General features: G+C 47.1%; 1 protein-coding gene across 17 annotated transcripts in view; it reads right to left on the reverse strand.

Moving 5' to 3' along the window:
• LOC115167311 (CUGBP Elav-like family member 4) overlaps positions 1 to 15,481 on the reverse strand; it is a 167,642-nt gene that overhangs the window by 21,612 nt on the left and 130,549 nt on the right. For 7 of the 17 annotated variants that reach the window (XM_029721632.1, XM_029721619.1, XM_029721623.1 and 4 more), the window contains 3 exons: positions 10,732 to 10,811; positions 1,369 to 1,557; positions 547 to 694 (listed from right to left, as the gene is read on the reverse strand). In XM_029721632.1, the coding sequence (XP_029577492.1) occupies positions 547 to 694; positions 1,369 to 1,557; positions 10,732 to 10,811 (417 nt within the window). The remainder of the gene's footprint in view (positions 1 to 546; positions 695 to 1,368; positions 1,558 to 10,731; positions 10,812 to 15,481) is intronic. The other 10 variants (XM_029721630.1, XM_029721631.1, XM_029721628.1 and 7 more) reach the window with 6 other exon arrangements.

Below are 15,481 nucleotides of genomic sequence, written 5' to 3' on the forward strand. Positions count from 1 at the left end.
TTAATTGAAATTGAATTGAGAGAGAGAGAGATGGAGGGAGGGAGGGAGGGAGGGAGAGAGACAGAGAGAGAGAGAGAGAGAGAGAGAGAGCGCGAGAGAGAGAGAGAGAGAGAGGGAGAGAGAGAGAGAGAAAAAGACAAAAAGAGAGAGGCCGTACACTGTGGCGGCCAATGAGGGCCGGGGGATGTCATACATCATAACCCATCATGCCTCACTCACGACATGTCTTCTCTATCTTACTTTAGGGCTCTCTGTCACTCTGGCAATGTCATCTCTAACTTCACCACTACCAAAAGGGCACACTCTTTTTTTCTCTAGACTTCAGCACTACCAAAAGGCAGACAGTTTTTTTTGTCCCTTTTAAAAGAGACAGACATGAAAAGAAACCTGATAACGTCTAAAGAAATGTACTAACAGCCAGGGCAGAATACATACATTAGCATGGCTTGTACAAGGCTCACTAATGAATATAGTGAAGTATTACAGGCACGTAGGAGGGAGGGTTGGGGAAGGACGGGGAGTCCAGTCCTGACTGTGTATTTGTACCTGAGGAGGGTGTCATTGGGGCAGCCACCAGACCGTTGACGTTGAAAGCTGCCATTTGCTGCATTTGTGCCGCAGCGATGGCTGCCATGGGGTTCAGATACGAGTTCTGGGTCGCCGCCATTAGCGCTGCTTGCTGTTGCATCATCTGCTGTGGCATTGAAGAGAGAGAGAGAGGAAGGGGGGGTGAGGGAAAGAGGAGGGAGAGGTAGGCAGTGGGAGAGAGAGGGAGGGAGACGGTGAGAGGGGGGAAAGGGAGACGGGGAGAGAGAGGGGCAGGGTGAAATCGCCGCAGGACGAGGGACATGTTTACTTTCACATCACTGTTTGCTTGGCCATGTTGTTGAATAGACAGGTCTCTGTTGCCCGGGAGCCCTGCTACTTAACAGCACCGCTGCTTTACAGGGCTGCTGCTCATTACAAACAACAGATAACCCAATATAATGAGATGAAGCTAGAGAGCCGACAGACAGACAGACAGACAGACAGACAGACAGACAGACAGACAGACAGACAGACAGACAGACAGACAGACAGACAGACAGACAGACAGACAGACAGACAGACAGACAGACAGACAGACAGACAGACAGACAGACAGACAGACAGACAGACAGACAGACAGACAGTCAGCCTTCTTCACTGTGTGTGAGTGGGTGATTCTCACCTGCCAGGGCGAGCTGTCAGTTACAGTGTGAGTGCAAACCCTACAGTTTCCAAACTTGAGGAGATGTTAACTTCAGGTGTGAACGTAGATAGACAGAGTGTGTATAGCTAGCTATCAGGAGGAGCCGTGACTCGCATGCACAGAGTGTAAAAGCTCACCGTCTCCTCCCCCGTAGAGCCGAGACTTACAGCGTGAGAGTAGGCGCCATAGGCCCCAAACTGGATGGTCATGGGGCTGAAGATGCCGAGCTGGCCCGCCATCTGATGCATCCTACGCAGGGTCCGCTCCTTGTCCGTGTCGGCAAACTTCACCACCAGGCTGGAGGACGCCCCCTGGGGATACGCACACTGCAATCAGTCAAGACAACACTCATCTCAGCACTGGACAGACACAAACCACACTCAGTCAAGACAACACTCATCTCAGCACTGGACAGACACAAACCACACTCAGTCAAGACACGTACCTCAATGACTATGCGCACACACACACCTCAACGCAGGACACCACACCTACTCATACACACACCATACTGAGTCATGACCACACACACTACACCAGACACACACCACACAAGGTCTGACTGACTCAGTGCATGCTTTAAATGAGTCCAATCTGAGCTGTGTAGAGACAGTGGGAATAGTAGATGATCTGTGGGTTTAGTGAACTTTAGACTACCAGTGTACACACTGAGTATACAAAACATTAGGAACACCTGCAGGTGAAAGCTATGATCCCTTATGGATGCCACTTGTTAAATCCACTTCAATCGGTGTAGTTGAATGGGAGGAGACAGGTTAAAGAAGGATTTTTAAGCCTTGAGACGATTGAGACATGGATTGTGTATGTGTGCAAGACAAAAGATTGAAGTGCCTTTGAACAGGGTATGGTAGTAGGTGCCAGGTGCACCGGTTTGTGTCAAGAACGGCAACACTGCTGTTTTTTCACCCTCAACAGTTCCCCCTGTGTATCAAGAATGGTCCACCACCCAAAGGACATCCAGCCAACTGACCACTGTGGGAAGCATTGGAGTCAACATGGGTCAGTATCTCTATGGAACTCATTTGACACGTTGTGGAGTCCATGTCCCGGCGAATTCAGGCTGTTCTGCAACTCAGTTTTAGGAAGGTGTTCCTAATGTTGGCTATACTCAGTGTACATTGGAGTGAACTGTGATCCTTAGTGTGGTCCCAGAGGAGTCCCAGTCCCCCTCCCACCGCTCAACTGAATACGATACTCCATAATGAGGTCTGACTGGAGCCTTTGGCGTGCACAGGGAGAAGTATTGACTAATGACAGTGCCTTATGGCAGATATAGTGCTGTATTGATGTCTGTGCTTCTGAGTTTGGATCCAATTAAATCATTTCAGAGACAGAGACCAGAGTCAGTTCTTCATATGACGTCCAGGGAGAGGAGAGGAGAGGAGAGGAGAGGAGAGGAGAGGAGAGGAGAGGAGAGGAGAGGAGAGGAGGCTGCCAGACAGGCAGAGAGACAGAGACCAGAGTCAGTTCTTCATATGACGTCCAGGGAGAGGAGAGGAGAGAGGAGAGAGGAGAGGAAGCTGCCAGACAGGCAGAGAGACAGACACAGAAAGCCTCAGACACTGTCATCCTATTTAATTCCAGCCAGTGCACGCTGCGCTGAGAGAGAGAGATACCCAGGAACTGCTTCTGTGGTTGCACCCAGGAAAGGACAGAAGGACACAGGCAGCCAGGGGGAAGTCAGGATGTGATTAGCCAGATCATAAAAGCAAAGACACGGGGAGAGAAAAGGACTCCATAATCATAACTTGTATTCATCTTTCATATAATGTGTCATCTTGACAGGGTCAGCACAAATGCCTGCTTTGATTTGTATTTTGATTACAATATTTCCTTGCACGGTACAAATCGAAAAGAGATGGAAACTACAGGGAGACAGAGAGAGATGAGGACTAGTGTGTGTGTGTGTGTGTGTGTGTGTGTGTGTGTGTGTGTGTAACGCCCTGGCCATAGAGAGGGGTTTTTTGTTCTTTATTTTGGTTAGGCCAGGGTGTTACATTGGGTGGGCGTTCTATGTTCCTTTTTCTATGTTTTGGTATTTCTTTGTTTTGGGCCGTGTGTGTGGCTCCCAATCAGGCACAGCTGAAGCTCGTTGCTGCTGATTGGGAGTCACACATAAGGAGCATGTTTTTCCTTTGGGTTTTGTGGGTAATTGTTTCTGTTTGAGTATTTGCCTAACAGGACTGTTTGCTGTCGTTTTGTTCATTTTGTAGTGTTCTCTTGTTTGTTTGAATTAAAATTCTAATGATGAGCACATCCTCTGCTGCACCTTGGTTCCCTCTTACAGACAGCCGTGACAGAATTACCCACCAACAACGGACCAAGCAGCAGAGGAAGGAGCAGCACAAGGAGAGGCACCAGGAGAAAAGCTATCTGGAGTCATGGACTTGGGAGGAAATCCTGGATGGGAAAGGACCATGGGCTCAAGCTGGGGAGTATCGCCGCCCGCAGTGGGAGATCGAGGCGGCGAGAGCTGAGAGGCGCTGGTACGAGGCGAGGGAGCTCAACGGACACGGGAGGCAGCCCCACAATTTTTTTGGGGGGGGGCACACGGGGAGATTGGCAGAGTCAGGTGGTAGACCTAAGCCAACTCCCCGTGCTTACCGGAAGCAGCGTGGTACTGGTAGGACACCGTGTTATGCTGTGGAGCGCACGGTGTCCCCAGTGCGCGTTCAAAGCCCGGTGCGCTACATACCAGCCCCCCGCAAGTGCCATGCGAGTGCAGGCATCGAGCCAGGGCGGATGGTGCCAGCTCAGCGCGTCTGGTCTCCAGTGCGCCTCCTCGGTCCAGGTTATCCTGCGCCGGCGTTGCGCACTGTGTCTCCAGAGCGCTGGGAGGGTCCAGTTCGCCCAATGCCTGCTCTCCGCCTGTGCCGGGCCAAAGTGGGCTTTCAGCCTGGAGTGTGGGTAAAGAGTGTCCGTACCAGAACTCCAGTGCTCCCCCACAGCCCGGTTTATCCTGTGCCTCCTCCTCGGACCAGGCCTCCAGTGGGTCTCCCCATCCTGGTCCATCCTGTGCCACCTCCCAGGACCAGGCCTCCAGTGGGTCTCCCCATCCTGGTCCGTCCTGTGCCACCTCCCAGGACTAGGCCTCCAGTGGGTCTCCCCATCCTGGTCCGTCCTGTGCCACCTCCCAGGACTAGGCCTCCAGTGGGTCTCAACTGTCCTGAACTGCCAGAGTGGCCAGGGACGCCCGCCAGCCCGGTGAGTCCTGTGCCTACGCCTAGGGCCAGGCCTCTGTCATGTCTCCCCAGCCTGGTGAATCCTGGGTCAGTGCCGTCGGAGCAGCCAGGGTCGCCTGCCAGCCGGGCGCAACCATCGCCGCCCGCCAGCCGGGCGCAGCCAGGGTCGCCCGCCAGCCGGGCGCAACCATCGCCGCCCGCCAGCCGGGCGCAGCCAGGGTCGCCCGCCAGCCGGGCGCAGCCAGGGTCGCCCGCCAGCCGGGCGCAGCCAGGGTCGCCCGCCAGCCGGGCGCAACCATCGCCGGCCGCCCGCCGGGCGCAACAAGGGCCGCCCGCCAGCCGGGCGCAACCATCGCCGCCCGCCAGCCGGGCGCAACCATCGCCGCCCGCCAGCCGGGCGCAGTCAGCGTCGCCCACCAGACCTTCGGCGCGGCCAGGTGCGCCACCTAAGAGGGCGACGTCAAGGGTGGAGCAGAGGCCACGTCCCGCACCTGAGCCGCCGCCGTAAGAAGGCCCACCCGGACCCTCCCCTTCAGAGTCAGGTTTTGCGGCCGGAGTCCGCACCTTTGGGGGGGGGGTACTGTAACGCCCTGGCCATAGAGAGGGGTTTTTTGTTCTTTATTTTGGTTAGGCCAGGGTGTTACATTGGGTGGGCGTTCTATGTTCCTTTTTCTATGTTTTGGTATTTCTTTGTTTTGGGCCGTGTGTGTGGCTCCCAATCAGGCACAGCTGAAGCTCGTTGCTGCTGATTGGGAGTCACACATAAGGAGCATGTTTTTCCTTTGGGTTTTGTGGGTAATTGTTTCTGTTTGAGTATTTGCCTAACAGGACTGTTTGCTGTCGTTTTGTTCATTTTGTAGTGTTCTCTTGTTTGTTTGAATTAAAATTCTAATGATGAGCACATCCTCTGCTGCACCTTGGTTCCCTCTTACAGACAGCCGTGACAGTGTGTGTGTGTGTGTGTGCGTGCGCGTGTGTGCGTGCGCGTGCGCGTGTGTGTGTGTGTCAACAGCCAGAATGTAACCTCTACTGGGTCTCAAAAGCAAAAGGCTGGAACCCAGCCCAAGCAACTCTCCAGTGGTGCTTGAAGGGGGTCCGCCTCAAAAAGCAAAACAGAACAAACACAAAGTCCCCCAACAAACAAAGAAACAAACAAACTGCCTCACACGGTGAATGTGAATGCAGTGAGTGAGTGTTGAGCCCATCCACCAATAATAGTGTGTTTGTCTCCTAGACTGTGCTGTAGAGGCTGGGTGGGTGTTGGGAGGGGTGTCAGCCTGCACCCTGGGGGGACAATGTGTGTCATATTGGATTCTTCCTGTCAGAGGAGCGAGCCGTCTTCAGCCCTGCACCTGCCAGCCAGCGCCTCACCTCAGGCCAAGGGGGACCCATCTGGTTCTGTTCCCAAGATGCCATTTCAATTAGCTGAATCAATATGGCGGAGTGCCGCCCTAATGGTACACTGTTTTGTCCTTTCTAATTTCATTTCATTTCCTTCCCACCTCCTGACCTTTCACTGTTCTTTCCCTATCTTCTGCTGGGGCTGGTGGAGGGACGGGGCTGTCGGTTTTAATGAGGTCTGCGCTGAGCAAACATCCCTCCAGCGCCTCTCCGACCGGCCGCACCGCGCCTCTGCACTGCTCCCGCTTCCCTTTTCCTTTAGCAGAGCGAGGGGCTGGCACTTAGATCACATTCATTTTCTGCTTTATGTAGCTGTGTATTCCTTTATCTATTTATAACCATTTTTCATTAACCATTCTTCATTTATTCATGAAGAATGCATTGTGAGCAGCAAGAAGAAGGCTTGGGAGGGGAGAGCTCCGGGCAGCCTCTACTCAAAGCACTGTGACTCAGGACTCACTGACCCAAGCTAGGCTGGGCTGGTTTCTCACTGCCTGCATAGTGCAGAGCAGAGTAGAGTATCCGGGAGCAAGATACAGTCTGCAGAGCCAGCCTAAAGTAGCTTTCTAAAAATCCCCTAAATCAGAATTGACTCTTCACTCTATCTAAAAATATCTAGTGTCAGAACAAAGGATTTCATACCTTCTACTTCCTGTTATTCTACCTGATACATCCTGACTGGATCTCCAGCCCGATCTCTAGGAGAGACAAGGGACATCAGAGGAAGAATTCACTCGAGGGGATCAGAGGACTTCATCCATCTGAAAAGAACTGGGAATAATTCAGCCACTAGATGCAAAGCAGCGTCTCTCTCTCTCTCTCTCTCTCTCTCTCTCTCTCTCTCTCTCTCTCCCCCATCTCCATCTCTCTCCTTTCTCTCTCTATTCTCTGTCTCTCTCTATTCTCTGTCTCTCTCTATTCTCTGTCTCTCTCCCAGCAGAAAATCATAACCTGACAAACCAACAAAAATAATAACCTCCAACGGCATGACTCCTATCTCGAAAGAAAATGAATTCAGTGAATTTGATAAGGGGCAACAGGGAGCCTTCACTTTTGATGGGTACAGCTGAGGAATTTGTCACAGGTTCAATAACTAATCTAATTTTGAGAACAACACACTTGACTTGTGAAAAACTCACATTGGGTGTTGTGTACGGGCCAAAACGAAGAAGAAAAAAAAGAAGGAAATGTAATTGAGGGATTAGAAATAAGCTACAAGAGTGAAACGCCATTCTGTTTTTATCTGCTCATAGCCCTGGTATGAAGACACTGGTGTAAAGTGGCTACTGTACAGACATGTAAACACACACTCAGACTTTATCCTCAGCAGAAGCTTATGACGACACAATACGGGCAATAATGTGCGGAAGCCTGTCTTAACAGAATACTAATGATAAACCACTACGTTACTATCATAATGGCAACCATGTAGACTGGTTTTAAAAGAAAATGACTTCTGAAATTCTATGTTTATCTGTAATCATTCAACTTCCATACTTCATGGACATAGCAACAATTCCAGTCTCCTCAATATGATGTCAAAACAGGGAATGCTTTGTAAGCTGTTGCACTAAAGTAGTCTTCTAAACCCTGGTTCAGTGACATTATTGGGCTCCATCCTTGCTGAAAGGGTTAAACCCAAAGCCGTAAATGAGATAATCAAATTGACGATAACAAGTTTGTCCAGTAATTGGATGAGGCCTCCATGTGGGCCTCCAGTTCAACTCCAGTTGAACCAGTCTCTCCCCATCCCTGTGTGCCTGATGGGAGGTATGTGTCTCATTAGTCTGTCTGTCTGTCTTTTTGTCTGCATTGGTCCGTACTGTCCACCAGTGACATGGCAACATGACCTACCCACGACACTCACCCACTTTAACAATGCACACAAACACACCATTAAAATACTCACACTGTGTAAGCAATCTCAAGAAATAAAAGTGTATCTTCTCGTACTTGTATCTGATTTGGAAATTCTATCATGCTTTCATCCAGTGTAGGAGAGAGAGAGAGAGAGAGAGAGAGTGAGAGAGAGAGCGACAAAGAGAAAGAGAGACAGAGTGAGAGAGACAGAGAGAGAGAGAGACAGAGAGAAAGAGAGAGCGACAGAGAGAGAGAGAGAGATATAAATAGAGACAGAGAGAGAGAGACAGCGAGAGACAGAGAGAGACAGACAGAGAGAGAGAGCGACAGACAGAGAGAGAGCGACAGAGAGAGATAGCGACAGAGAGAGAGAGAGACAGAGAGAGAGCGACAGAGAGAGAGATAGAGAGAGAGTGACAGAGAGAGAAAGAGAGAGAGAGAGTAACAGAGAGTGACAGAGTGACAGAGAGAGAGAAAGAGAGCGAGAGAGAGAGAGAGAGAGAGTATTATGTGTCATGATCTCTAGCTTTGTGTTATCTCTCATTAATCTGGCTCTCCACTACCTCTCTTTCTCTCCCTTCTCTCCTCTCACACACTGTCTCACTCCTGCCAACACTAGTGAGCTCAGCAGGCCCTGTCACCGCCGGTGCGACACAGAACACGGCCATGTCTGCAATTTGCTGGGTGCTGTCTGCCCCTGGCTCTGCCATTTGAAGCCCTGCCACCTGTCTCCCCCTTTTTTCGTTCTCTCGCTCTCTTTCGCTCTCTCTCTCTCTCTCCACAGCCTTAATTCAACAGCTGAACCAAGAGACCGTTGGCCTGTTTGGAGCCTGATTACCTTTTAAGTTCAATTAGGGGCACCTGCAATCTGCATCAATTAAAGGCCTGACCTGATCTATCAGCCGCTGCCCTTCGGTGGCGTCCCTCGCCCTTTCCCTTCATTACCATGGCTTTCATTACCACCCAATGTATTTTGGTCTGTGCAGGTATTATTTACGGCCGGGTGTGGCTGCCAGCTAACACAGATGCTCTAGAGTTGAACATTAAGAGAGAGCTCTTTGTGCGAGACTGGTCCAGACCCCACAGCTGGCAGTAGGTTAGAGAGCCTCTCTGGATCCTGCCTCCTGTTAGTCAGTTGTTGACGACATGTGGCACTGATATTATCCAAATGAACTGCATCCCCCTCGGTATCAAAGCCTTCGCTCGGTACTAATGGCCACCTTGCCTATTAATCTGACTGGGACTTGGACGTAGGATATAGAAGTAACAGGTGCAGGGGTAGTGGGAGAGATATGGATAATATAGATTATTAATGAGCTTTTGGATGGCTCTGGATACAACTCCGGGGTCTGTTTGGGGCTCCATATGTCGCCTTGGACAGTTCATCTGCCGTGGAGCAGATCTCAAGTGGTTTAGCTGGCTTTGGTACTGACCCTGTGCTACTGCAGGCTGGGCAGTGCAGGGGCTCAGGGCAGGGGCTCAGGGCAGGGGCTCAGGGCAGGGGCTCAGGGCAGGGGCTCAGCGCAGGGGCTCAGGGCAGGGGCTCAGGGCAGGGGCTCAGGGCAGGGGCTCAGGGCAGGGGCTCAGCGCAGCAACAGACACACACCCAAAGTTAGAGTTGCTGTGTTTTTTTCCCCTCCCTAAGCTTGTGACTTCTAATGCTATTGCAAAACGTGTCAGACAGCATCCGTAAGGGAAATATGTGTCAATTACATCCGGTTTCCAGGACACTATCCTGATGCCAGAGAGCTTAAGTAAATATTTATAGCAAAACATCAATGGAATGTATGAACTTAAGGTGTCTGCCAGGGACTGTGAATCTAAAATATGCATGGAGATTCTGTGTTTTTCATCATCATCCCTTAGTAAGACATATTTAATGATGGCCTTTACATGCCAGATAACAAGCGTAACAACCTCAACTTGGAATTACTGCAGTTTGACAGGAGTTGCAGGATATCCAATGATTAGGATGATTCCCAGCATGTTGGGTAGGAGGAGATCTTTGTGTTTCGAGAAATACAGCATGATACTGTAAAACACTTTGGTACCACTGTTGATTCTCTACTATCGCGGTCTCAAATGAATTGTCCAAGCATGTTTGCTACAAAACCTACGACTATAAACGTAATAACTAGTCTCCTAAGACTCATAAGTTGTGCTAGTATATTGCATTTTCCAATTAAATACGCTTCAAGAGAAGCTCTGTATGAATGTTGTGTTTTTAGACTTAGGGAGAATTCATTATTGATTATTTTCCTCTACTGAAAAGTACCTCCCAATGAGTGTGCACTAAATCAACTATTACACTTTTGATTTCAGATATTTTTCAGAGACGATTTCCATATTTGAACATTAAATAATATGAATCTTGAAAAGCTGCATCATTTCTGTTGCATATATATTCTAGGACGCACATAATGTATAGTATTCATATATATATAAAAGGTACAATAGAAATGAGAGGAGATATACAGGCGTAGGATCTTAATTTGACCAGTTTCTCACAGCAGGAGTAATCCTGCAGCAACAGGAAATGTGAATTATTGTGTGGATTATAATAAACTGACAGTTTTGTAGGGGTCGATAAATTGTTAGGTAGGGCAAATCAAGTGAGACATTTTAAAGTCGAAATTACAAACTTTAGAAGCCTTTTTAAACCTTGAATACACTACACGTTTGCATTTCCTGCTGTGCATGAAATTTCCTGCAACAGTATGAGCAAATTACGATCCGACATCTGATCCAATAATATGTACAGCATATTCAATGACAAGACATCTGTGCTGCACATACATACAGTTGTGCAGTGTGAAATGTTGGATGCGGACTGTGTGATTATTTTGTGATCATTAATAAATGCTAAGAAAGTCTAGGTGAAATTTTTATGTGTGAATGTATTATTTGAATGCTTTAGGAAGGGCGGCTATGCCGTCAATGTTCTATACAGTATGTGTGAATACCCATTCTGTATACTGTATGAGTACTAGTATCTTATCGAAGCCGTGTGTGTGCGTGTAACACGTTTATACTCACTGGCATGGTCTGTCCGCCGTGCAGGCTGTTGATGGCCGCCTGTGCTTCTGCGTGGCTGGAGAACTTGACAAAGGCACAGCCTGCACACACGCGCACCCACACCGACAGACAGTCAGGGAGGGAGGGAGGGAGGGGGGGGAGAAAGAGAGAGAGAGAGAGAGAGAGAGAATCAGAGAGCAGGCAAAAACATTCATTACCATTATTTTCATGTTATCTAGTTTGTTAATGTATTCTGCCATTTGTGTTTTCAGTGCATAACTCTGAATAAATCATTCTAATTGTAGTGTAGGCGTTAGCTGCATGGAACATCCTGTCCCTCGCCCATTTCTAATTCCACCTCGACGCCGGAGCACAGGAGCAACAGCATTTACTACCAAGCCTTGGTCGTGATTATTAATCTGTTTAATATTTACACATTGTGATCTGTGTGCAGTCTATCATAAAACAGATTATGATGACAAAGACAGAGTATTATAATCTGCCTATCTGCCAGTATCTTTGCTTGTGTATAATTTTTTACTAAGGGCTTTGCTCAAGGGGCATTCAAATCATCTTAAATCTGTTGCCTGGCTTATGCAAAAATCTACAGGAACAGACAAAAAAACTGAAGGTAACATTCTTGGGGTTTTCAATTAATTAACTTCTGATTTCGATCAACATAATATATTAAACAAGATTAACGTATGAAAATGTATGCCCATGATCATGCTATTCCAAGGATAAATTGTCTTAACATATTCTGATCTATCAAAATATACATGTTTATTGAGGGAGAGATAGTAAAACAGAGAAAAACTATACAAAATAAAGAAAGTGTTGTACTGTTTAAAAGTGTTGTACTGTTTAAAAGTGTTGTACTGTATAAAAGTGTTGTACTGTTTAAAAGTGTTGTACTGTTTAAAAGTGTTGTACTGTATAAAAATGTAGTACTGTATACAAGTGTTATACTGTTTAAAAGTGTAGTACTGTTTAAAAGTGTTGTACTGTATACACGTGTTGTACTGTTTAAAAGTGTTGTACTGTATAAAAGTGTTGTACTGTATACACGTGTTGTACTGTTTAAAAGTGTTGTACTGTATAAAAGTGTTGTACTGTATACAAGGGTTGTACTGTTTAAAAGTGTTGTACTGTATAAAAGTGTTGTACTGTATAAAAGTGTTGTACTGTATAAAAGTGTTGTACTGTTTAAAAGTGTACTACTGTATACAAGTGTACTACTGTATACAAGTGTTATACTGTTTAAAAGTGTTGTACTGTATACAAGTGTTGTACTGTATACAAGTGTTGTACTATATACAAGTGTTGTACTGTATACAAGTGTAGTACTGTATACAAGTGTTATACTGTATACAAGTGTTATACTGTTTAAAAGTGTTATACTGTATAAAAGTGTAGTACTGTTTAAAAGTGTTGTACTGCATAAAAGTGTTGTACTGCATAAAAGTGTTGTACTGTATAAAAGTGTTGTACCGTTTAACAGTGTTGTGCCATTTAAAAGTGTTGTACTGTATAAAAGTATTGTACTGTATTTTTAAATGAGCCTATATTGAGCACTTTAAATTCCATAGGTGCATTTTACTGCAGGCTTCATCCCAGTCATATTATGCTTAACGATTTCTTCTAGTTTAGACTCCTTCTTACCCCTGTCTTCTGCAGGCAGCTCGTGTCTGGTTACTAGATAGCTAATTAACTACATAGGTAATTAACTCATCTGGATTCATATGGACCTTTCTTACCGGAGCAGGACCCGTGTGTAAGACAGACACTGTATTTCAAGCTTTTAAAAAACAGCTGATACCCATTTAGAAAGCTTTCAACAATCCAATTAGAAGTGTTTATATACATTTATTCATCATCAATTCCCCGCAGGGGCACAGATGATTCATTTAAATTACAATGGCTGATAGCTACACCCAAGAGAAACACGGCCAGACAGCCCATTCACTTAGGCATTCTGAAAGAGCCATCCAGCAGCCCTATGTAGACAAATGAATCATTTCCTCAACCAAATCAAATGTGGCCAAGGATGGAGTTACATACACTGGCTGCATATAAACAATTTCCCCCTGTCACCTTGGCAATCTGTGTTCCATCAACATGATCAATGTTGTATGTAGACATGTGAAAATGTGATTCTAATGTAATACAACGTTTTCTAAACGTAAATGGGAACTCTAATGACTGCTACGTGGGTAAGTTAGTATGTGTTCAGACCAGATGCTATATAAAGGCAGGAGACATGACTAAAAAGTGGTTGGTAGACAAGTCACAAAGGGCTTTGGTTTCACTGTGGCCCCTTACTCTCCCTTCTCTGGCACTCCCCTCTGCTTTGGAAGCTAAAGGTCCCTTTTTCCTCCGACTGGAGCGAGGGAGGGAGGCAGCAGCCGGCTGGGGGAAGGTTTGATTGCACGCCTCTGTTTGAGGGAACAAAAGCGTTTAACCTTTGTAGTGGAAATAATAAGGGAGAGTTTGTTCTGGAAACTCAAAGAGCCCAGCTTTTGTTTCCAGGTCCTAGATGGCATACTGTTGGTTGTCTCCCTCCATCCCAACATCCACCTAGCTAACAAGGCTGGCCCTGGCAGTGATTAAGCCCTAGTGTGCCGGCTCAGCTCAGCCCGACTGGAGGCAGGGCAGACTGAGAATCGCTGCGCTCGGCAAACAACATGCATTTAAACACATGGGGCTCTCAACTCCCCCCACTGACTGAGGCAGCGAATGTAACGTTGTGTGTATAGCCTTGCTTTCCCTGACCTAGAAAAAAAACCCTGGATAGGTTTAGGACCCGGAGCATGAAGTTCTCTAAAGAATTGGAAGTGAAGCTAGACTCATAAATTATAGTGCACAGTCAGTCAAGGTTTTTGAATGTGATGGTTGAGAATAGGAAGAAGAAAAAAAAGATTGCATTACTTTCAAGCTAGCTGGAGGTTCTGTGCTGCCTTTTGAATTCTTGGAGAAAATAATATGTATGCATGAATTCCATCAGGCAGAATGGATGACATTTATAACACAACTTAATTATAGACCTAAAAGCCATCTCTCTGATATTCCTGACAATTCCTCGCTCCATTCAACTCTGGCAGCAAGTGTTTCACTTTGAGAGTACTTTGAGCCGGGCTGCCATACAGAGATGGATGTCAAACTTCTTGGCCTTTTTATTGGGTTGAAAGGACGCTGAAAGCCTCCGAGTGGCATACATTTACATCAACAGGGGACAAAGGCTCCATAATGGAATAGAGAGCACTGTCAATTTCAAGATCTGTTTCATTTGACTGATGGGACCATGTCTAGTGGTACTGTGGTTGCCAAAATGATTTGCTGCCACCGTCTCCTTAAAGATGTCAGGGGATTGTTGCACAACTGGCTCTGGTCAGAGCAGTCAGTCAAACCCTTCTCTCAGTCACCTGGGGGCCAAACAACTGGGACAGTCTGTAAGTAACAGACAACACCTATGCTTATGGTACACAACTACAGATCGTAGCACAACAATGAGAGAGATATAAAGCCAGATGAAGAAAAGAGCTGGTGATGTGAACCTGGTGATGAGAAGGGGGCTAGTAGTATAGAGAGAAGAGAGGAGCTGGTGATGAGAAGGGTATAGAGAGAAGTATAGAGAGAAGAGAGGAGCTGGTGATGAGAAGGGTATAGAGAGAAGTATAGAGAGAAGAGAGGAGCTGGTGATGAGAAGGGTATAGAGAGAAGTATAGAGAGAAGAGAGGAGCTGGTGATGAGAAGGGTATAGAGAGAAGTATAGAGAGAAGAGAGGAGCTGGTGATGAGAAGGGTATAGAGAGAAGTATAGAGAGAAGAGAGGAGCTGGTGATGAGAAGGGTATAGAGAGAAGTATAGAGAGAAGAGAGGAGCTGGTGATGAGAAGGGTATAGAGAGAAGTATAGAGAGAAGAGAGGAGCTGGTGATGAGAAGGGTATAGAGAGAAGTATAGAGAGAAGAGAGGAGCTGGTGATGAGAAGGGGGCTAGTAGTATAGAGAGAAGAGAGGAGCTGGTGATGAGAAGGGTATAGAGAGAAGTATAGAGAGAAGAGAGGAGCGCTACAGTGGCTGGCAAATGAGTGAAAGAGAGAAGGAGTGAACGAGGGAGCACACTGGTTCCCGTCTGACCCAGCAGGAGCACACAGCGCTGGGCTTATTTCATTTTGTGGGCTGTCAATCAGATTCAGGCAGGCAGCGGGAGCGGCCCGGGGAGAGGGAGCAGGGAGCAGGCCTTTGGGCAACGCAGAGCAATAGAGCCCGGATCAACAGAGAGCGGAGCAGATGTACACACCTATAGTCACATGGCTCATTACAGCCAGCCTTTCTCTTGAATGTACTTGGAAGCTGCACATTATCAAACCTCCCACCTTCTCACACATCTATTTCACACATTCAGCCATTTAATATAGGAGGATAAATCACAGGCAATAGAGAGAGAGAGAGAGAGAGAGAGAGAGAGGTAGGGGGGAGAGAGAGAGTGCACCCCAACACTCGCTGCTTATCAGAGGAAATAACAAAGCTTGTGAACTAGTGTATGAGAGAGACCCATCAAAGGATAGGAGGAAGACACACTTTTGGCTAAGAACTATCCTTGAATCAAAAATCCAAAGCCATCTTTCACTTCGTTATGATTCAATGGACTTCATAGCGGTTGGGCTGTTGTTGTGTTTCGGTGAATACTGCTCTACTGTTATTGTTGTGAGTGGCAGGCAGTGCTAAAATCCAGGGACAGACTGATTTATTTACTGTAGGACATTATCGTC

The sequence above is a fragment of the Salmo trutta genome, chromosome 29 (genome assembly GCF_901001165.1).
Source record: "Salmo trutta chromosome 29, fSalTru1.1, whole genome shotgun sequence".
In the NCBI taxonomy this organism is placed as follows: domain Eukaryota; kingdom Metazoa; phylum Chordata; class Actinopteri; order Salmoniformes; family Salmonidae; genus Salmo; species Salmo trutta.